The sequence below is a fragment of the Adiantum capillus-veneris genome, chromosome 6 (assembly GCF_014529385.1).
Source record: "Adiantum capillus-veneris isolate H3 chromosome 6, ASM1452938v2, whole genome shotgun sequence".
NCBI lineage: Eukaryota > Viridiplantae > Streptophyta > Polypodiopsida > Polypodiales > Pteridaceae > Adiantum > Adiantum capillus-veneris.
The window spans coordinates 28,427,382-28,450,603 of NC_140936.1; the positions used below are offsets into that span (position 1 = coordinate 28,427,382).

At 44.9% G+C, this 23,222-nt stretch overlaps 1 protein-coding gene across 8 annotated transcripts in view; it reads right to left on the bottom strand.

Annotated features, from left to right (window-relative positions):
• The window catches only part of LOC147455284 (uncharacterized), a 90,377-nt gene that overhangs the window by 43,239 nt on the left and 23,916 nt on the right, over positions 1–23,222 (bottom strand). For 6 of the 8 annotated variants that reach the window (XM_086514100.1, XM_086514101.1, XM_086514103.1 and 3 more), the window contains exons 9-13: positions 5,442–5,507; positions 5,259–5,354; positions 5,057–5,107; positions 4,901–4,969; positions 4,757–4,805 (exon numbers count right to left, since the gene is read on the bottom strand). In XM_086514100.1, coding sequence (XP_086370226.1) covers positions 4,757–4,805; positions 4,901–4,969; positions 5,057–5,107; positions 5,259–5,354; positions 5,442–5,507 — 331 coding nt within the window. The remainder of the gene's footprint in view (positions 1–4,756; positions 4,806–4,900; positions 4,970–5,056; positions 5,108–5,258; positions 5,355–5,441; positions 5,508–23,222) is intronic. The other 2 variants (XM_086514102.1, XM_086514105.1) reach the window with 1 other exon arrangement.

Genomic DNA, 23,222 nt, shown 5'->3' on the forward strand with positions numbered 1-23,222 from the left:
TTCAGTGTGGTCCCATAGGTCTCACACTGTCATGTAGAGAGCCGCTCTACAATCTTTCCCTTCTCCCATGCCGCCGTAATCTCTTGCATTACCTCTCTCATATGCGCAAGCTGTGAGAGAGTGAGATCATCACCGAGGAAAATACATGTCTTCTTGAGAGTAGGCCTCTTTCTCAAGAATTCCTTCTTCTCTTCCAAGGAGGGAAAGCGTAGTATGAGAGCTCTGCCTTTTGAAGATTCTCCCGGGCCATCACTCTTCTTGCCCACTCTCCATGCCTTTGTGTGTGAAGGCTTGTCCACCCCCATCATGGATCTGAGGCTTGTGACCTCTTTTTTCCACATTGTTTATGTCCTTGAGGCCGGTTACCCTCACATGTAGAAACCGCATCCTCTTCCTTTGTTCCTCTTCGAGGGTCACGTTAATAAGAGTGGGTGTACATAGAGCTTCCTTACCTTTCCCTTTCTTGGCAACCTCAATCGAGTTTTTGGCCTCCTCTACTCTCTCTTGTGTTGCGGAGATGACCGCGGCCCATGCCTTGTTCTCCTTACCTTCCTTAATAACCCGTATTTCTTCTCTCACTGTTTTTAGGGTTTCGTCACTGTTTTTAGCGTCTTCTTACACGTAGGGGAAGCCGTTGGCACTTTGCCGACAATTTCCATAAGAGAGAGAGAGAGAGAGAGAGAGAGAGAGAGAGAGAGAGAGAGAGAGAGAGAGAGAGACTAAAACAACAAAAAAATACAAGAAGTAAAATACATATTTGAAACCCTAAAAAACAGCCCCAAAAAAAAACTAGTGGCGAAACCTAAAAAATAGCAAGAAACGGTGACAAAACCCTAAACAACAAAAAAACAGTGATGAACCCTAAAAACAGCAAAAAAAAAAAAACAGTTTTAAAACCCTAAAAACAGTAATAAAACAATGACGAAACCTTAAAAACAACCAAAAAGCAATTTCGAAACCCTAAAAACAACAAAGAAGAAGTGACGAAACCCTAAAAACAGTGAGACCACAGAGAGAGAGAGAGAGAGAGAGAGAGAGAGAGAGAGAGAGAGAGAAATGAAATCAAATGAAATGAAATGAAATGAAATGATATATTTACGTCTACAAAAGGCCAAAATGACCTATGAGACCATCACGGTTACAAAATGGTGTATCTGATACACTGTCTATAGAACTCAAAAGATGAAAAAACTATGAAAGAAAAACTAGACTGAAAGCTGTAGTGACAAGCTGGGGGGGGGGGGGGGGGGGGGGGGATTGACTAGAGACTCTCTAGCCAGTACAACAATCCAATGATACAAACTCATGCACATGAAGAAATTGAGGGTGAGGGAGCATCTGCACATCAAGGTCCTAAGATGTCCAGCATCGGCCGCTGGCGAATCTCATCAATGTCCTCCATAGTAAGCACTCTGGCTGGGCGTCTCCCATATCGTGCTAGAATGATCCTGATCCTCTGGTAAATCCTCCGTCGATGCAGTGATGATCCTCGCAATCGCCGGCGTCTAGATCTCCCAAGCTCCATGGCCCTGTCAATCAGTATACCTCTAGTGCAGGTAGGTCCTAGAGGCTGCTCTGGATCCTGCTCCTCTGATTGGCGCGTCTCCACACGAAAGAAATCAGTGATCTCCCTCTGGGACTGTCTGCCCCTATCTGATCTCCTGAAGAGGCTCTCTCTGTGTCTGCACAGCTCTAGCAAGAATAGCCCAAGGCATCTCTGATCCTGGTACCTCATAACTCGAGACAGTGGCCCAAAACCATCCCTAAAGAGGCAATGAAAACAGCCTCGTATCTCATAGTAAACTGGGCAATGGCATATATAGTGCAGCTCTGTCTCTGGCTCCAAATGGCATAACTGACATATCCTGGCCTCTGCTGGTACTTCGCTAAATCTACCCACCTCAATCTCCAGCTGATGAGAAGATGTGCGTATCTGACCAATGGCACATCGTAAGCCATATGACATGTGTGTGTCCATGTAGCTAGGAAATGAAATGAAATATATTAACGTCTTCAAAAGGCCAAAATGACCTATGAGACCAGAGCGTTACAATGTTGTGAATCTGATACAAAGTCAAAGTAACAAAATGAAATAACAAAATGATAAAATAAAAGTACTATGAGATCCTAAACTAAAATGATAGGTGTGAACTAAGCAGCTAGCTGGGATAGCTAAATCACAAGTTACAAGAGATCCGGCATCGATCGCTAACGGATCTCATCAATCTCCTCCATGGTAGCAGTCTGACCAGGCGTCGTGCATGCCATAATCTAGCCAACAATAATGCATTGCACGCACCTCCATAGTGTTTTGTATGCGTCCCGTTGGTTCCTTGCCACCGACTCACGGGTTCAAACACCGATAACTTACACTCCGACACACAGGTTCAAACCATGTATAGGGAGCACCTTTTGCCCCTCTCTGCCATTCACAAGCCTCCCTTTGGCTGATGCATGTTGCGGCAACAGCCAATTGGCTAGAAATCTGGCTTTGAGGCCACTATGGCTGCCGCCAAGTGTGCCATGCTGATTCTTGGGTGGAATCTCTGCCTTCGCTAGCTCTAACAAGCTTGCCTTTGCCTTTGTCAAACGCCATGCCTTGAGGCTCCTTCTCTTTCAAGCTTTTCAGTACGTAGCCAAAAACAGGCAGGGGCAGGTCAAAGCAAGGAGGGCGTCTCAAGACGCACCTCCAACAAGCTGCCCAAACTTCACTGAGCGTCCCAAGACGCAATCCGCTAGCGGCCGGCTTTAGTGCATGTCAAAACGCCTCAACAAGCATGCTTTCAACGCAGGCTGGAAAAACGCAGCCAAGCACCCTTTTCCGCTGAGTGTTTCAAAACACTCCGAAATAGGCCGTCGGAAGCTGCCATTGGGGGTATTGCATCCTAGCCTTTCAAAACGCAAGCAATTGGTGTTTGCACACTTGCCCTCCGCTGCCCAAAAAAACGCAGCCAATTGGTGAAAAGCGCCACTGGACAAAAATGATGCCAAACCTTGAGAGTTCCAAAATGCCTCTCGCGATCTCCTTATTTTAGCGGCAATAGAAGCCACCACCGCCACCTTTTCTCCTAGCCACACTGCTCTCCCATGATCAAGAGCACAAGGCTCTGATACCATGTCAAAGTCGACAACTCGGAAGCGTACAGTGAGGGAGAGAATGCACAAGAATGCTCACACTGGGCCATTCACTTGAGATGCTTAAACTTTAACAATGTGCACAACATAAATTACCAATGGAACATGTTCTTTGTGATCCAATGTTTTCTTGGGACCAATGTTTGGGTAAAGTATGTGTCAACTTTTGATCATGCCGTTAAAGATTCAAAAACATGGATTCGGAAGGGGGGGGGGGGGGGGGGGGGGATTTAATCTGCCTTAATTTGGAGAAAAATAATTTTATACGTGGAAAAATAGATCAAATTTCTAAGACTTACTCTTTGAAAAAACACAGATCGGCATTGTGTATGGTTAGGAAAACAATCATTCCCAAATCCTGCTAGGGACTCTTACTGGATCGAATGTGGCCGTTATCCAACATTCAATAAGCTGCCACTGAATCCTTTTTGTCTCCACAAAAGAGACTTGATAGAAGCTTTAGAAGGGGGAGCAAGAATTAAATCACTTGCATGATTGAAAGGTTGGCAAGGAGGCAAGAGATTACACAAGTCATCTAGAAAAAAGTCCAAATAAGGCTCCGAGAAGGTTGTTGAAGACAAGCAATGGCATAACAAAAGACTCATCTGGATCAAGAGGAGATTCATCCACCTACTGAATCATCAAAAGAGCTGCAACAGTGTCTCTTTTTCATAAGGCTGAAACATGGCTATGAACTCCTTGTAAAGTCAACTCAACACCATCTTTGAACGGCTTGATGGTATGCCCTCAAAAACTGATGATTTAAATCCAAATTATCATGATAGTCTTGAATGACAAATTGTAGTGGTTAAATCTTCTTGTCAATGTTACCATCTGCTAACTCCATAGTAAACAGGTAGCTCTACTCTCTTTGCCATACTGTGTTGTTACATTACAATACCTAAAAGCCACCATACACTGTGAGCAAGCATATGAACAACAGCCATTTAGAAACTGCTACTTTTAGGCTGCTAGAGTAGTATTTGATTGTTGTAAAGGCATGCAGCTAAAAGGTGCATAATCTAAGTGCCCCCACTTCCCATACATTTCATGTAACAATGTGGTATAGAGTCTTTGGATCCACAGTGGCACTCTCCACTGGTTCCCTCTATGAAAGCGGAGATTTGCAGAATTTCTTTTCTTAGATAGTTGGCTACACTTCCCTCTTATTCTGTGGCCAGCCACGTGGAGGGACATTACTAACCACCTCACTGGTTCCTGCTTTACTCATGCTAAAAGATGCCTTGGTATACATATCTAGGTACACTCGCATTCTAAACGGTTTTGTGTTTTATGCTGTTTTTGAGATCTAAGGGATCACTTAATACACAGTAGTACAGCCCTGTTTTATCTCAGAGCAAGTGGGAGGAGAGTCCAAGACCTGGGCCTGGACCATCACGCAAGAGCTCCAATGTCAAAACGAGTGGCCAAGGTTGAAACCTTGATCCCTGCTACTCAAAATTTTTATTACATATGCCCTTGAGAAGTGGGAGTAGAAGAGTCCTCAATTGGTTTTACAACATATAGTCAAGGTTGGTGAGTTCATCAGCTAATGTTATTGCTATGGTGCCACAATATTGATCACCATAATTGAAAGCTATAAAAATTATCATGAGGCTACCTGCTAAGTCTCGCAACTCTGAAGAATGCTCTTCTCTCAGCCTCAAAATCTGAAACACAAAAAACATGTTTGGGCGCCTAAATCATCTACGAATTGGAGTCATCCTTGAGCTCGGATAGTAAAGTACATGCTTATTGAAATTACCTCATCTTGAAGTGCCTCACACTGATTCATGGCCACTGCATGCATTTCTCGTGCCTCTTTCAGGACACCCTGTAGAACATAATCTTAGCCTATGGCACAAGAAACTCTACAGGTTGATAGTGCATCACATGGCTCAAGCATGAGGGAAAGACTCACACTTTGTGCAGAAACATCTTGGAAGAACTTATTCTGGAGAACAGCTATCTCCTGCAGGCCATTATTTACAACTAAAAGTAAATTGCAACGTGCAAGAATAAGGATTTTTCTCAATTAAAAACAGATATGGATGCACAATGCAAACGAAAATTCTAAAATTGGCCATTTTCTGTGTGTTACAAATAAGAAAAACTTTAAGCACCTCTCTAGCCTTGAGAGCCTGCTCTTTGAACTCCTGACCCTCTTTTTGGACATAAAGTCTAAGACGGCTTTCTTCCTTGAGTTCATTCTTCACAGTCTTCTCATGAACACAATTTGACAACTCATATAAAGAAAAGTTCTGATCCAAACCATCGATTTAAGTGAAAACATTGAAAAAAGCTACCTCTAACTGATTATTTGTAGAGTCCTGCTGCAGCTGAAGGCTCTGGCACTCTTCTTTTAACATCTCCTGATCAAAAGACATTTCTACAAATTTAAATCATCATAACAACTTGGTCTCATGTCATATGTTCAATTATCCAAATGGATAAAAATGTGGCTCTTCAAGAATTAAAAAAACTTTTGAGGAAAGAATTGACAACAAGCAACCCAATCTCTGTACTGAAGTTTCCCATTATAAGCTTTAGCTTGATCAAAAAATATTAAGCTAGAACCCAAAATGCCACAAAGAGACAAACTCTTAACAATACTCAACTTTCAACAATGAGACGAAAATGAACCCTTCAAGTAAAGGTCCCGTTACAGTGGGCGTCCTCCTCCTCCATCCACTCATCCTTCCAGGTGGTAGCATCACCCGTGAGATGCATGGAGGCCAAGAGAGTTTTTTTATTATCTGACTTTCTAACAATCACAAAATAAAATATAAATTGATGCAACCAAGCATAAATGACAAAAGCGTCCATCTTACTGTCATACTTACTGAACGTTATCTTCTCAGAAATTGGTTCGTTGTGGTCGTTCGTGTAGCATTGGCCGCCTCCGCGATGGTCTTAGCAAGCTTTTTATAATCTGGCTCCAATGAAGAGGTATCGGATCGAACCGCCAAAGCTTTGATGAGATCACACATGGCTGCCTCTCCTGCCTACGAGCTTCGGCGTCTCCTCGCGCTCGTCTACGAGCCTCGGCTTCGGCTGCCAATCGATGTTCCTCTTGCTCCGCCACTTCCACACACTCTTGTCGTACTTTTCTAAACTATCTACCCCCTCATCGGTGCACCCTACATGCAACACCCGGTATACAATCGGTTGCTATTTTCCATCGCTCAAGGCGCATGGTCCCACGGGCTATGGCAGTCCTACTATTCCAAGAGTGGGAGGAGTATCATCGAAGAGCTGCAAAACACAAGAGAAAAAAAAACTTTTTGGGGATTAGCGGATTAGTGCAAAATCACAAAGCTCTAATACCAATGTCATGTGCCACGGAATGGAAGTGGTGAAGATCTAGACATCCGAAGGGGTCCTCTGCTCTCAAACTCTACGTCCAGATGCTCTGAAGAGTGAGGCCCCAAAGGGTTTACTTACAAGGGATTCCCTAAAAGCAGAGCCCCAAAAGCAATCTAGCTCAAAAGCGAATTGTCCCAAAAGCAACTTGTTCCAAAAACTGCTAGAAAAGCAACCAATCCAATTTGTGGAAATTCGTACAAGCTTCCACGTCACCATCTATCAACTTAAATCGCGGAAGTCCATACTGTCCGCCGCATCAGCATGCCACATCAGCTGCTCGTACTTTTTGCCACGTCAGCATGTACGTACAGTTTGCCCGGGTGGTCATGCCACATCATTTGTTTGTGACATACCCCCCTCTTGAAAGAATTGTAATCGCCCTCCATTCGCCTGCAAAATCAGACATCAGCAGACACTGACTCTAAGTACCGACGCACTAGACGACACAAATCCAGCACTTGTACAAAGACGGCAGTCACATCACATCACATCACATTCAGATCATATCACATAGAATCTAGGACCGTGATCCTGGCAACATATTTAGCAATAGCATCTAGATCCGCACCTGACCTCGTTGATGTCGATTTAACTAATCCCATATTGCAATCACGTCCATAGATTTCGTTCTGATCAAGGAGCATGACATATTTAGTAATCACATCTAGATCCATCCTAGATCTCACTGATGTCGGATTAACTAATCCCATATTGCGATCATGTCCATAACTTTCTCGAGACCGAAATGGTGCAATCATTTGAGCAATCATTCCTTCTGCACTCAAGCACAATCATGTGCGAGTGATCATTTCCAGGGATCCAAGTCCACTGAGTTCATACTAAACAAAGTGGTTCAATCATTCAGTTCTAGCTGTGTGGCCATCTCATCCCGCGGTGTCACGTGACACATCCAACCCTATGTGTCCGTGGACAAGCTACAGCATGACTAGAGTTCAGTCAATCAAGTCAGTCTAGATTTAGCAGTGATCTGGCACTTTTGTGAGTCTGTTCGCAGACCGTGCATGCCCAGGCACTTAGTGTAGATGCATATCCTCTGGGTACACACAGCATGATCATAAGCATTCCCATCAGAATCCATCAAAATCCTTCAGGGGAATTTTCCAGTGCATTTAGCCTATTCCTATTTTTGACATTTTTCACTTATTATTTTTAAGTGACTTTTGTTGAAAAGTAGGTAGGTCAAATTGAGTAAGTTTGTATATAAGCAAACCTAGACTAGCACTAATTGGCAGAAGAGGCAGCAGGAGCACCTTGCTCAACAGGCAACTTCTCAGTAAGACCAACCCCCGTGACTACTCTAGCGTTTTCTCCACAGAAGACCTAGCGTTTTTGCATCAGATCAGCCTTGGCGATTTGTGCACAGCAAATCAGCCCCGGCGTCGTCAAGACATAGCAAATCAGCCTAGCGTTTTGCATTTGCAGGACAACCGGCGACAGCAGCAGATTTTCAGCCCTAGGGCGTTCTTGCATCTGTTTCACACCCTAGTGTTTTGCATCTTCTCCGCGACGGAACTTCAAGAAACCCCAGTGTTTTCAGTTTTCAGCCTTTAGACACCGCAGATCAAGTCCCGAACCTCGCAAACCTCACCTTCCCGTAGCAGATCCTCGCCGCACAATCAGATCCCACAAAGTCCACAGTTTCAGCCCGGAAAACGCAGATTTTAATCTGCGTTTTCAGCGCGTCGTCGTCGCATCCTCGCCATCGACATCGTCACCGACATAGAGTCAACATTCAGCAGATTTCAGCCCTTAGCATCTTCAGATTTCAGCCCATCTCGTCGTCGTCCTCATCGTCGTCGACATCGTCGGCAAGTCTAAGCATTGTAGAGATTTGTGCACACTGCAATCATAAGTAGACCGCTCTCGCCATAGAGAGTGGGGCCTTCGGAGGAGGGTTTTACAACGTCTTTGGTGTCGTATTCTCTTCTCTATCTCTCAGTCTCATGCATTTCCATTCACAGTGTCCATTCACTTTGTGTTTATTGCACTCTCTCACTAAAGGAACCGAAGGCTCTCCCTTCCGTAAGTAAAAGGAACCCTTGAGCACAGTTCGGAGCACTCATCTTGAGCAAAGTTCAAACATTCATTCCACTGCACCTTACATTGGTATCAGAGCTTTGGCAGTGTTCTGTATCACTCAAGGAAAGAACCACAAGAATCACAAGAATTTTTTTGCTTGTTGCAGTCGCACGAACCCAAGTTCGCTTGGGCGTGTCGATTCCTAATCGTGTTTTGAAGAGTGACAAGAATCCCAAGAAAGAAGGGCTCGTCCAGCCTCCCCTTGTGCCTCTTTTCACTCATTGAGAGCGGACCGTGCACTTAGCGGCCGGCCAATCGACGAGAGGTGGGAAAAAGAAACCTTGGTGTGAGCGCAAGGCCGCGAAGGGGTGCGCCCGCGGAAAAGAGCAAGACTCGAGTAAAGAGAAGATCCTTCTCCAACACAGATTGCAAGCAAAAGAAGAACCTCAAGACCCCCAAGAACTCAAGATCCTCAAGACCCCCAAGAACCTCAAGACCCGCAAGAACCCAAGTTCCTCGTGAACTTAAGAACCCGAGACCACAAGAACCCACAACACTTCAACGGATGGTCATCACCCAAAGCGGAATGGATACTTCGCATACAGGTGATGAGCATGAGAGAGGCGAAGAAGAATTTTCCCCACCAGGAGGTTTTTCCGACCCTCGCCCTTCCCCATCTATGTCAAGGATTACACTAACTCCTATGGAGGCTTTGGACCATATGTTTATGGAAAGGAAGTTAGAACGCGAAGAAAGACAAGCAGAAAGAAGGGCATAATTTGATCGTGACTGCAAAGAAAGAAAAGCAGAAATGGATCACAGACACGCAGAAAGAAAAGCAGAAAGAGAAGCAGAAAGAAAGGCAGCCATAGAGCGTGAGCAAGAGTTGTTGCGACTCTTTTCTCAAGTGCAGGCACAGATGCAAGCGATTCGGGAAAAGGAGACTCTCTCAATCTCTTCTTCTCCAAAGCAAGACACACAGGATTTGCATGATGATACGCATGATGATTTGCATGATGATGATAAGCATGATGATTTGAATGATAATGATGAGCATGATGATTTGGATGACACTGACAAGCATGATGATTTGCATGATCAAGATGTGATTTCTCACAAGCATGATGATTTGCATGAAGAAGACGTGATTATTCACGAGGATGCTGTGTTAGTTGATGCTTTTTCTAGCGAAGCTAACCTCATTGCAGATTTGATCAGTCACGAAGGATTGATCTTGGCTCTCGAGCCTAGGTCCAAAGAACCCCCTCAAGAACAAGCGACCTTGGCTCTCGAGCCTCGGTCCAAAGAACCCTCACAGGAAGTATTATGTGTTCGCATGATTAGTCAGCACGCATTGTACGGGTGTTTCATTCGTGAGCGTTTCCTGTATTTTCGTCAGCATCTTTATGTGATCCCTTTTCCTAAGCATGACATATTGTACGTTGAGCACGTTTCCCTCATGAATGAGCACAAATGTATGCGGATTGTTCATGAAAAGCTGAAAAGTATGCATTCAAGGACGTCACATTCCATGTCTCTTCTTTGGCATGACACATTTGTAGAAAGAGCACATGAAAGTATGAGCACCAAGCACGGGCATTTCCGTTGTGAATTGCAACAGTTGATTGATTTAGATCAGAATGACAAGATTCGATCTCATTGTTTGTATGTGTGTGATGAACGGTTGGGCACTCCGTCTATTGGTTCATCTCCAATGCATGCACAGTCTTTGAGGAAGACAAGATTTTTTCCAGTCACTTTACATGGAATGGGTATGTTCATGGTTTTGTGTTGGAAAAGGTTTCAGGAATTTTCAGCCATGGACATTCTTGAAGAAGAAAGGAGCATGACTCTTGACGAAGTTGAAGCATTTAGGGAGCCACCGAAGACTGTGGCTTTCGGCACAGCCCAAAGAAGCAAGCGTTTACCGAACGACACACACATCAGAGTGGGCCGACGAAGAGTCCCTTCCAGGATTCCGGATGCTATTGGCGATCTCCCTCGAGGCCATACACTTCGGTACCAGTACCTCAGTTTGAAAAGGAGGGGATGTCACGTGACACATCCAACCCGTCCGTGGACAAGCTACAGCATGACCAGGGTTCAGTCAGTCAAGTTAGTCTAGATTTAGCAGTGATCTGGCACTTTTGTGAGTCTGTTCGTAGACCGTGCATGCCCAGGCACTTAGTGTAGATGCATATCCTCTGGTTCCACACAGCATGATCATAAGCATTCCCATCAAAATCCTTCAGGGGAATTTTCCAGTGCATTTAGCCTATTTTTCCTATTTTTGATATTTTTCACTCATTATTTTTAAGTGACTTTTGTTGGAAAGTAGGTAGGGCAAATTGAGTAAGTTTGTATATAAGCAAACCTAGACTAGCACTAATTGGCAGAAGAGGCAGCAGCACCTTGCTCAACCAGCAACTTCTCAACAAGACCAACCCCCGCGACTACTCTGGCGTTTTCTCCACAGAAGACCTAGCGTTTTTGCATCACATCAGCCTTGGCGATTTGTGCACAGCAGATCAGCCCCGGCGTCGTCAAGACATAGCAGATTGGCCTAGCGTTTTGCATTTGCAGGACAACCGGCAACAACAACAGATTTTCAGCCCTAGCGTTTTTGCATTTGCTTCACACCCTAGCGTTTTGCAGATTCTCCGCGACGGAACTTCAAGAAACCCCAGCGTTTTCAGTTTTCAGCCTTTAGACACCGCAGATCAAGTCCCGAACCTCGCAGATCTCACCTTCCCGCAGCAGATCCTCGCCGCATGGTCAGACCCCGCAAAGTTCGCAGTTTCAGCCCGGAAAACGCAGATTTCAGCATCTGCGTTTTCAGCGCGTCGTCGTCGCATCGTTGTCACCGACTTAGAGTCATTATTCAGCAGATAAAGATTTGCAGATTCCAGCCCTTAGCGTTTTCAGATTTCAGCCCGTCTCTTCGTCGTCCTCATCGTCGTCGACATCGTCGGCAAGTCCAAGCATTGTAGAGATTTGTGCAATCATAAGTAGACCGCTCTCACCATAGAGAGTGGAGCCTTGGAGGAGGGTTTTACAACATCTCTGGTGTCGTATTCTCTTCTCTATCTCTCACTCTCATGCATTTCCATTCACAGTGTCCATTCACTTTGTTTGTGTTTATTGCACTCTCTCACTAAAGCAACGGAAGGCTATCCCTTCCGTAAGTAAAAGGAACCCTTGAGCACAGTTCGGAGCACTCATCTTGAGCAAAGTTTAAACATTCATTCCGCTGCACCTTACACGCGGGAACTCTTGATGTGCTCACGACAGTTCCATTCAATCACTCATGATTCAAAATTCATGATTCTTTTCGTTATCAAGTTCATTCGGTCATTGCTCCAAAATCATGTCATTCTCGATTTTCACCTGTTATTTGCACACAAATAGCAAGAAGTTCCAGAAAACATTAATTTCATACATAAATCAGATTCATCTTGGGAAATTCCTATTTCAAAGTTCTTCATTCACACACTTAGTTCATAATGAACACAATGTTTTAGTCATCTAGTCATCTAGTCATCTCATCCATCCAGAACCCTTGATGCACCTAGATCCCTGTGTAGCCATCTCATCCTGCAGGAAATCTTGATGCGCTCACAACAGTATCTAGTCATCTCATTCATATGGGAATCTTGATGCACTAGAATCATCATCGTCCATTCAAAGTTCATGATTCTTATTTCGAATCGTGATCGGGTTCAATCCGGAGCTGTTGTCGCTCCCAATCCGTCATCATCTTATTCTCAATTTCACTTGCAAAACAGGTAAAATTTTAATCAAATGGTTCGCCTCGTTCCAAGAGAGTCGAGGTCCAGTTCCATGTTTCCAAATGCTTTCATATGCATGTTTCTCGCTCCTACTAGTTATCTGCACACAGACAACAAGATATCAGTATCCCTTTCAGTTTCCTTTCCAAAATCTGTTCTGGAGCGAGTATCTTCTCGCCCTATAATATCTCCTTTGAGAGGTGTTATCTCTGTCAGATTCTCCACGAGAACCCATGTGTAATCTGGAATTCTTTATGGCTTATGCCTTGTAAGACAGAGCGATGAAGACGGGAGCGCGCCCGATGTGCGATGAAGTAAGGGTGGGAGTGGCTAATAAATCCGGGGTTGCCCAAGTGCCCTGTCTGCTCTTTGATAGGATCGGTACGCTTTGAAAAAGCATACGCCTGATGCTCTGCTACCACTGTCACAGGCTTGGACACCCAAGTCGGGAATCCGACACGACACACGAAAGAATCACTAAAAATACTTCACAACTTTAAAACTTGAGTCGACACGGCCCGGCGTAGTTCCGTACCCAAAGGTATTGGCCCCAAAACCTGGCGCCCCTTGCGGTATTTCTTTATTATATTGATGCTTGAGCAAAGTACAACACTCGAAAGGGTCCTCTGCTCTCAGCCTCTGCATCCAGATGCTCTAAGAGTGAGGCCCCAAAGGGTTTATTTATTCTTACAAGGGATGCCCTAAAAGCAGAGCCCCAAAAGCAATCTAACTCAAAAGCAATTTGTCCCAAAAGAAACTTGTTCCAAAAACTGCCAGAAAAGCAGGTTTGCGGAAGTCCGTACAGGCTGCCACGTCACCATCTGTCAGCCCAAATCGCGGAAGTCCGTATTGTCCGCCACGTCAACCTGCCCGTACTTTCTGCCACGTCAGCCAGTTTGTACTCTGTCTATACAGTTTGCTCGGGTGGTCGTGCCACGTCATCTGTTTGTGACAAGAGCACTTTCCCCAAACCCTGGCGTCCCTTTCAGTATTTCTTTATATTGCTTCAACTCAATACAAGCAGGTACTCCATGCCCTGCACCTCCACATGGAGCATGCCAGAGAATGAGCCAATGGCACACATGTTAAGGCCTTGGCCATAAAAAGCAGTTACATGAAAAGCTTCAAGTTCTAAAAGCCTCTAGTCCCAAAAGCTGACACCAAAAGCTGCCAACGCGTTTCACGGAAATCCGTACAACTACCACATCATGAGCGTAAAACGCGGAATTCCGTACACTTGCCACATCAACATGTCAGTATTGCAGGGCGTCCATACAGCTGCCACGTCATCACGTTTTCATGTTAGTCCTTTGTGTGTGTGCTCCTACTTTATGTTAACATCCTTTGTGTCACTTGGACCCATCGAACGGGGTCCCATAAGTTGGTGGAAACTCTTCTTTAAAAATAGGCCTCTCGACAAGACTTTGCAAGTTGGTAAAACTTCTTATGTTGTTTCTACTGCTTCTAAGGTATAGGCCCCTCCATCGGGATCTACGAGTTGGCTTCATTCTTCAGTGGCTTGACACGTCAGTTGTTTGTTACATTCCCCCTTCTTGAAAGAAGAGTAATCGTCCAGGATTACCGTAAATCTGCAAAACAACTCAAGTTAGCTCAAAAATTTCCGAGGGACAATCAATTTTCTCATTCCAAATCGGAACTCTTGATATCCTGGGTTGTTGGCTTTCCGAAAAACCTCATCCAATACGGAGTATAGTCCCATTCCAGATCGGAGCTCCTTATATTCTGGCATAGCAAAATTAGGCATCACACCGAGACCACGATGATCTCTAATAGGTGTCTTGATGCGCTAAAATTACATACCCAGGCAATCTCGCCTAATTAGGAATATTCAGTTGGTTGGCACATCACAATGCAACACAAATGCTCACATATGTTACAAGATACAACAAACAACGTCACTAAGCACTCCCCCAAGACAGACGATCTGCGGTATGAAGCTACTCAACGACTACCTCATCATCCCCCCCGCAAATAACCTAAAAAGGTCCTAGCCATGAGCTGAGAGGACTGATACAACCAAACGTTCCCCAGACCGTAGCCTGCGTCGCTTGGAGGTTTCAAGCATACAACCAAACGCTCCCCACACATGTCGTCTGCACCGTTCAAAGGTTTTTCCAGCGTACAACGAAACACTCCCTAGACATCCCATCTACGTTGTTCAGGGGTTTTCTAGTGTACACTAGATCTCCAAGGTTATCAGCTCGAGAAGAGACACATGTTGAAAGATGTCCAAAGACTGCAAAGTGTAATCTGCTAGGGTTTTTGTGGCAAGCATTTCAGAAAACCCCACTCTGCCAGAAGCTGCACTTTGAAGTAAGATGTCTGAAGGCATGTTACTTTGGCAAAAAATTTATTAAAAGCTTGCTAAGTCCTTGGAGTGTGTGGCTTGGTAGCTATAGACATCCACCACTTCACGGCACTGCCTTTGAGAAAAAAACAGTGGCTCGAAAAAAAAATCTTTGATCCTTCTCTTGCAAGTGGTCTTTATGGCCCGTAAGACAAAGCGATGAAGACGGGAGCGCGCCTGATGCTCGATGGACTAAGGGTGGGAGTGGCTATTAAGTCTAGGGCAGGGACATGAAGATTCTTCGGTACAAATTTCTATAAACTTTGGAAGCGCCATCTTGCTATGTCTGCTCTTTGTTAGGACCGGTATGCTTTCAGAAAAGCACATGCATGAAGCTCTGATACCACTGTAATGGGACGAGCACCATGTGTCAGCAAAAAAGAACAGACTGAGTAGACTTTTAAGCAAGTCAAAATAACAGCTGAACTGAAAGAGAGTGTACGACACACGAGACGGGGAGTGGCGAAGTTCCACCCCAAGAGAGCACTGGCCCCAAACCGTGGCGCCCCTTTCAGTATTTCTTTATATTGCTTCAACTCAATACAAGCCGGTACTAAGTTCTAAAAGCATTTGGTCCCAAAAGATGGCGCCAAAAGCTGCCAACGTGTTTCACAGAAATCCGTACAATTGCCAAGTCATCAGCGTAAACTGCAAAATTCCGTGCACTTGCCACGTCAGCATGTCAGCACAAATTGTGGGGCGTCAGTATAACTCCCACATCATCCCGTTTTTACGTTGGTCCTTTGTGTGTGTGCTCCTACTTTATTTTAATATCCTCACATGGGCCCATTTAAACGGGGTCCCATAAGTTGGTGGGAACTCTTCTTTAAAAAAGGCCTCTCGGCAAGACTTTGCAAGTTGGTATAACTTCTTGTGCTGCTTCTACTCCTTCTTGGGTTTAGGCCCCTCGACCGAGATCTGCAAGTTGGCTCTGTTCTTCAGTGGCTCGACATGTCAGCAGTTTGTGACACCCACAAGGTGGCCCATTTCTCTCATTCCCCCTCTCGAGCTTAGTTGAGAGGAGTTCGAGGAGGATTTAAAGACTCGCTTCTTGCCTCCACAGTAACTGAAGCAATTGGAAGAGGATTTTTGGGCTTTGTCTCAACAAGGTGTCCCTTGTAGCAACCTCTCTGTGCAATCTCGCTCTAATCTCTCAAGACACATCATCATATCAGTTAATCTGAGGCATATTGCCACTACCATGTCTCCTTGTACCATAAACTATGCCGTTGAGTATGGCTAACCTATGAGTAGTTCCCATCTCTAGGAGATACTTCCATACCTTGTGCATATACCTGAATCTTTGGAAATTCCCTCAATGCCAAGATCTGCATGATCATACTCACAAAAATCATACACTAATGTATCAAAAAAGACAACCTAACAAGAAGCTCTCCTTGCATTCAAGTCCCCAGCTAACATGATATCTCCCACTCTCAAGTACTCCATAACATCAGCATCCATGATCAGATTTCCATAACCCATGATCAGATAAGCTCTTGCTAAATTGGCTTTATCTGACTAAAAAATAATTCTAAATGAATTATTGGATTTATAAGTGAGTTTTCTCGCTTGGAACAATAAAATGAATTATTGGAATTTTAAGTGAGAAGGTTTCTCTCACTGGAGACATCCAAGTACATAATATTTCTAGTGCGTCATTCAGAGTAATGACAGGAGCACTGAGAACGGGAATACCTGTAAGGCCACCAGGAACGGTACTTCTGATGCATCACATCGGATGGGTGACAGGGAGCATCGGAAAGAAGTATCCGACCATCCGGGAACGGACATCTCTGATGCGTCATAGGATGGGTGACAGAGCATCGTGAAGGAGATTGTACCGTAAGTTTGGTAGGAAAGGACTAGGTGATGGGTATTCCTAATGCGTCACAAGGTGGGTGACGGGTGCATCGGAAAGGGAATATCCATAGTCAAGAGGAAATTCTGAGCTGTGTTAGAATTGTGCACAAGGAGAAGCAAGCACTTGAATGAAGATGGGTTTAGAGGAAACTTTGAGGAAAAACGGATGCTTTCTGAGAAAGCGGGATTGCTTTTCATGAAAGCAGATGCTTTTCTGCGAGGAAGTCTATGTCTGCATTGCAACTGTGCATGTGATTGCATCTAGGGACGTCTAGGAAGTGTTGTGAAAGCATTGTTTTTTAACTTATAAGATTTTATTGAGTTTTTGGGTAGGTTCAGACCAACTTAAAATATGTCGGCCGCCCACTTAATAAGTGGGCAGCCACTTAGAGAATAAAGCAACAAAACCAGCCAGCGAATTCTCTCCCTATTTCGGGTAGAACAGCAAAAACAGAACAAAAAAAATCCGACGCGATCTCTACGCGGCTCAGCTATTCCTGCTGTGGCCAAGGAGCTATAAAAGCACCACATGCCCTCACTCAGAGGAGTTGTTAACACCAGCAAGGCAAGACTCTGTCGCCAGAAGACGCAAGAGGTCGCGAGACTACGAAGCACGGAAGTCGCTTCTCCCGCGAAAGAGCGAGAGGTATCTATTGTGGATTCGCCATACGAATTGTTGTCCCGTGTTTGTGTGTGTGTTTGCAAGTACTTCATCGCGAAGGAGATGCGTGAAGGCTTCAGCCTACGCTTTGGAATTTCGGGAACGGAATTCGAAAATTGTCTGCGGAGTCTCGACTCCGAGTACAGACAGAGAAAAGATTGAGAGCTCGTCTCTCAAATTTCCCTTACGGGAAGGAACAACCATCAAGTCAGAGAATTAGAACGAAGGGGAAATCTCCGGTTCTTGTGATTGTAAAAAGATTCTCCTTAATAAAGGATTCTCTTTAAGGGGGGAGGCAGCCCATCTTTTAGTCCCAGTACTGTCCTCTGGCTTCAGTAATAAGTGATAAATCCTATTTATCCGAAAGTATTTTATATTGCTATGCACTCCCGTTTGTGACATAAGCTGATTGCGCACTTTCTAACTCAAGTCTTGTAGAGCGGGCATGCTTATTTAACAAACTGCTAACGTGTCAAAGCCTAAAGAATGGAGCCAACTTACAGATGTGGCCGAGGGGTCTAAACTGTCACAAAGTGATAACGTGGCTGCCTGAGAGCAGAAACCCTAACCCTAATTTCTGCCAAAAACCCTAACTGCTGAAACCCTAATTTCTGGAAACCCTAACCCTAAAAACTGCAAACCCTAATTCTGGAAACCCTATTCCTAGAACTGCAAAAACCCTAACCCTAACCCTAAGGGCAGCATGAGATTTCCGAAAATTGCACTGGCTAATGACATGGTAGGTTGTACGGATTTCCGTGATTTACGCTGACAGCTTTTTGGCTTTGCTTTTAGACCAAAAGCTTTTGAGTTTTAAAGGCTTTTTACTATAACTGCTTTTCACGCCAAGGGCCTTTAAATATGAGGCTAGGGCTCATTCTCTCGCATGCTTCCTGGAGAAGGTGCAGAGTCTGGAGTACCGGCTTGTACTTTGATGATGCAATATAAAGAAATACCGAAAGGGGAGCCAAGGTTTGGGGCCAATACTCTCTGGGGTGGAATTCCGCCACTCCGTGTCGCGTGTCGTCTCTCTCTTTCAGTTCAGTTGTTATTGAAGTGCTAAAAGTCTGTTCAATCTGTTCTTTTCTATTGGCACGTGGTGTCCACCTTGTGACAGTGGTATCAGAGCATCAGGCGTGTGCTTTTCTGAAAGCATACTGGTCCTACAAAAGAGCATGAGAGAGCTATCGGAATTTTATTTGAGGTATGTTCGCCCTCCAACCCGGACTTATTAGGCACTCCCACCCTTACTTCATCGCGCATTTGGCGCGCTCCCGTCTTCAACGCTCATGTCTTACAGGGCATAAGCCAATTAAGATCACTTGCAAGAGAAGGATCCAGATTTGTTTCAAGTCACTGTTTTTCTCAAAAGCAGTGCCATGCAAATGTTAATGTCTATAGCTACCAAGCCGAACACCTCCAAGGACTTGGCAAGCTTTCAAGAAAAATTTTGTCCGAAGTTATATGGTTTCTGACATCTTCTTCGGAGTGCAACTTCTGGCAGAGTGGGGTATCCTGAAATGCTTGCCATGGAAACCCTAGCAGATTATAACTTGAAGTTTCTTGACATCTCCCAGTAGATGTCTCTTCACGATCAAATGACCTTGGAGGTCCAGTGCGATTGCTATCTTAGGACTACCATCGCCGCCAAAGAAACATTGTCTGTCCAAGAGTTGATGGATTACGACCTTATGGAAGGAACCTAACCCTAATTTTTTATGCACGTTTCAGGATGGAAAGTCAATCGACTTTTCGAGCTCGACTGATGTCAAGATTGCTTTTTAAGTTTGAGTTCTGTTTGATCTTGTTTGGTGATCCTGTTTGGAATTTGTTTGAAATGGATGGTATCTGTTTTGAACCTGTTTTGGTGCCGATTTGAATTGTTTGACTCTGGTTTGATACTGGTTTCAATGATTGGTGATTTTACTCCCGGGTGGAGAAGTGAGAAATACTGTTTTGGTATTGTTTGAACCTCGGAACGACGCAGGCCGATGCCTGGGGAGCGTTTCGTTGTATGTTTGAAAACCTCGGAACGACGTAGGCCGATGCCTGGGGAGCGTTCCGTTGTATGCTAGAAAACCTCCGAACGACGCAAGCCGATGCCTGAGGACGTTGTCAGGAGTTTTTTGGATCAAGGGATTGCGCATATGTACATATACATGCATGGTGCATCAAATAAAGGATTGCCCATTTTCCTTAGCCAGGTGGTTATGTGGGGCCCACATGTGTACAGGTAGGACAGGGTGTACATAGTGCATCGATTTTCACTATTACCAGTACCACTCTGTTTTTTCTACAATAAGGAGGAGTTGGTAGCGCGTAAAACTTCTCGAGGAAGCTATCCGCGGGCCGACGACGTGAGGTCAACAGGTGCGTCAGATGGCATCTAGTGGCATCAGGAGGGCGAACGAGGTCAATATTTGCACGCGGATGAGGACGGACACAACGTGGGTGTTTGCTTGTGAGAATTATGCAGAAAGGTCATCATGAGGACCTTTTTTTGGGGCCACTTCACGTGGTGGCGAGATGCATTATTGGAAAAAAGCTGAGTGCCAGGTGTGCGAATGATGCAAAAAGGTGACAACTATGCACTGCGAGGTCAGTTTTTAGCCTGTTCGGGGTCCGTTTGAGGTCATCTAAAAGGCCAATGGTGCCCAACTAATAAAGCTAAGTGTGGGAACTGAAAAAACTGAGAGAAGACCAGAAAAAACGTGGAGAAGAGAGGAGGAATAGCCGCAGGTGTGTTTTTGCTCATTTTGGAGCCTGTTTTGGCCGTAAACTGCTCATCCGAGGTCGGATTTGAGCACTTTGACATTGTAGACTGGGGTTTTGGGCCGTTCCGGACGCGATGGCGCTGTCCATTTTGCCAAATTCCTCACTCTTTTCCTGCTGTTTTTCTGTGTAAGTTTCTCCTATGAGCGAAGTTTCTGCTCTAGTTTGTGATTGTATCTGGCTTATTTTACCCATATTGTGTGAGCTATTTGCCCCATTGGTGTTGGCCCAAGCTCAATTGTATCTAAACCTCAGAAATTCTCCTCTTTTGAGCTGAGTTTTTTGGGTGTGTGTGTGTGTGTGTGTCTGTGTGGAGTGGGCAAGTGGATAGTCTCTCTCCTCTCACTCCAGAGGTGTGTTCCCTGTCTCGGCCAGGTGTGTTGTCTAAGCCGAGTGGTGCCCCATAGTGTGTGTGTGTATCTTCCCAAGAGTGTGTGTCGGGTCGTTATAGAGGCGCTGTGTGTGTTTTCATCCCACTCACATTCTTTTGGCGCCCCCACGGAGGATCTTCTTCGAGTACCTTCTGCTTCGAGCCTCAAGCTTCGAGATTCGGGGCTGCAGGTTGCAGATTACAGGTTACAGGTTGCAGATTACAGGTTACAGGTTACAGGTTACAGGGACAGATACAGGTACAGGTGATTCACACAGGTACAGGTAGCTGGAGTACAGTGATATACTAGCAGTGATGTCACTTGCAGTTGTTGTGGGAATGCATCACTTGGCGCCTATTTGAGCGCATTGTCTGCTGGATTGTACGTTACTTGTGGAAACTGCCATTGTACGCATTTGTGGAGCCATACTTGGTTGTATTTGGCAGTCCCAGCCATTTCTGAGACTTGGTCTGGAAGATAGTCATTTCTGAGACTTGACTATACGCGATTTGCATTATCCTTCGTGTGAGGGTCGATAGCGTGAGGTTTTTATTGAGCTGGGGGATTCTCAAATGTAGAGATCCTTTCGGTGATACAGGTAGCTGGAGCACCCTTTTTGTGACCTCGCCATAGGCTATGTACTAGTGAGTTCTATTTTGATGCTCGAGTTCTATTGTTGGCAGTTTATGCATACAGATACAGTCTATATTTTGGGTTCTCATTGCTCTACTTCTGGGGAAACTCTGTCAAAATTTTTCCAAGTTATGATGGTTGGTCTTTTGGTCTTTTGAGCCATTTTATGCTGTTATGCTGCTGAAATTTTGGCAAAATCAGAGGTTGAGTCAGGTGTGCCTTCTTGGGAGCTTCATGGTTGGCTTTAATGGATGATCAAAATGGCCCTCAGTTCACTCCTTTTCATTTAACTCAAAGAATTCAGATTAATGTTCATGTGTCCAGGAAGATCTTTTTCCAGCAACGCATAGTCTTTATGTTTGGGCCAAGAAGATTGAGAGAGATCTTGGAATGTCCTTTGCCTGTTGTAATTCCGATGATCAACTATGAAAACTCATTTGATGTGCATGTGTTTGTCCTTATCTAAAGTTGAGCTCCATTGAAGTTCTGGGGATTGGGTAGTCAAAAGTTTTGGGTTCTTGCACGTGTGTTCAAAGGGGTTCTCAAAGCATTGTAACTTGGGTAGCCATGGCTTTCTCTTATCCGGAGTTTCATGGAAGAAGTGATGAAGATGTGGAAGAATTTTTGGAAAAGATGGAGGTTGCCTGCATTAGCAACCAGATTCATGACCCTACGCAAATGTTACGCCTTCTCCACATTTGTTTGAAGAGTGATGCACGAGTTTGGTCTAAAGCATTTGAAGAGGAGTTGCGTGTGGCTGATCCACCTGTAAGGTTGAGTTGGGACAATCTAAGGCATGGATTGGAAGTGGAGTTTGTGAAGATAGAAGATCCTGACAAGGTGTGGCAAGAAGTACAAGCTTTGGTGCAAAAGGAAGGTGAGCCAGTAGATGCGTACATACGTAAGTTTTCATTGGCATGGGAGCGAATGTGCAAGGCTTTAGCACCACAGGTACCCCCGCTTGACATGATAAAGAAGGACAGGTTCTTGGCTGGTCTTTGGGAGAATATACGTTGGAGAGTGGAGCTAAAGAAGCCTAGGACATATGAGGATGCACTAGAGGTAGCAAGGAACAAAGAGTGGAAGCTGAGGAAAATGAGCCAGTTAGGGGTGGAGTCTTTGCCAATGAGGTCTGAATTTCAGCCTATAGAGTCTTTACAAGGTCGCATGTCAGGGGTTCATCATGAACCAGTGGTTCCTGTTACTACTCAGGTTATGCCAGCAGTGGTCACTACAGCAGTGCAAGATGATGGGCTAAGGCAAGACATGAGGCAAGTGGTTGATTTGATGAAGAATCTCAGCCTAAACATGCTAGGTCAAGTGGGAAATAATCGAGGTCGAGGGAGGTTTGCAAATCAGCCAGGAGGTGAAGAAAGGCCTAGGAATGGTGTTGGACAAAGCAATGGTAGGTTTTGGAGGCAGACGCCCACATGTTATAATTGTGGAGAGTTGGGTCACATCAGCCCGCAATGTGATAAGCCACCAAGGATGGGGGGAGACATGTATCCATTGCCAAGACAGGTGCTAACTAGGTCAAATGATTATGGCATCGAAATTAAGGGAGACGAAGGAACCAGTGGACTGACCCAGGAGGAAAAGGGAAAGACAAAAGTGCTAAGTGTAGTCACCTTGGAGAAGGCATCAAAGCTAGAGGATACATTAGTGATGCCTATTGGGAAGAGGACCACAGAGGAAAAGGAAGGAAGAAGTGCCCCAGGTCCTAGTAAGAAGAAGGGAAAGAGCCATGAAGGCGAGGATGTCAAGGCCAAGAGGAAAAGGAGAGCTCGTCGAAAGTTTCATGTTTCAGATTTTCCACTAGGAGATGGGCAATTAAGCTATGACTTGAAGGAGGATCTGACGAGCAGGAAGGCAGATGTTACTTTTGGGCAGCTTATAGAGATGGTGCCTAAGCTAAAGCGACAGTGGAAGAGGATGGTTAACCCAATGGAGAAAGAGCCAGAGAGAGGTTCAGTGAAGGTGTTGGCAATGGACGAGCTACCAGACATTTGTCCAATAGTAGATGTGTGGCATAAAAGGAAAAATTTGGGACAAGGTTATGTGGATGGCGGAGCCCAAATATGCGTCATAACACATTCATGCGTTGAGAAGATGGGTCTCACAATGGCTGGGGTGTCAGGTTTTCGGATCAGATTGGCAAACCATCAAAAAGTAAAATGCTTGGGTGTTGTAAAGAGCTTAGAAGTGGAGGCATATGATGCAAAGGC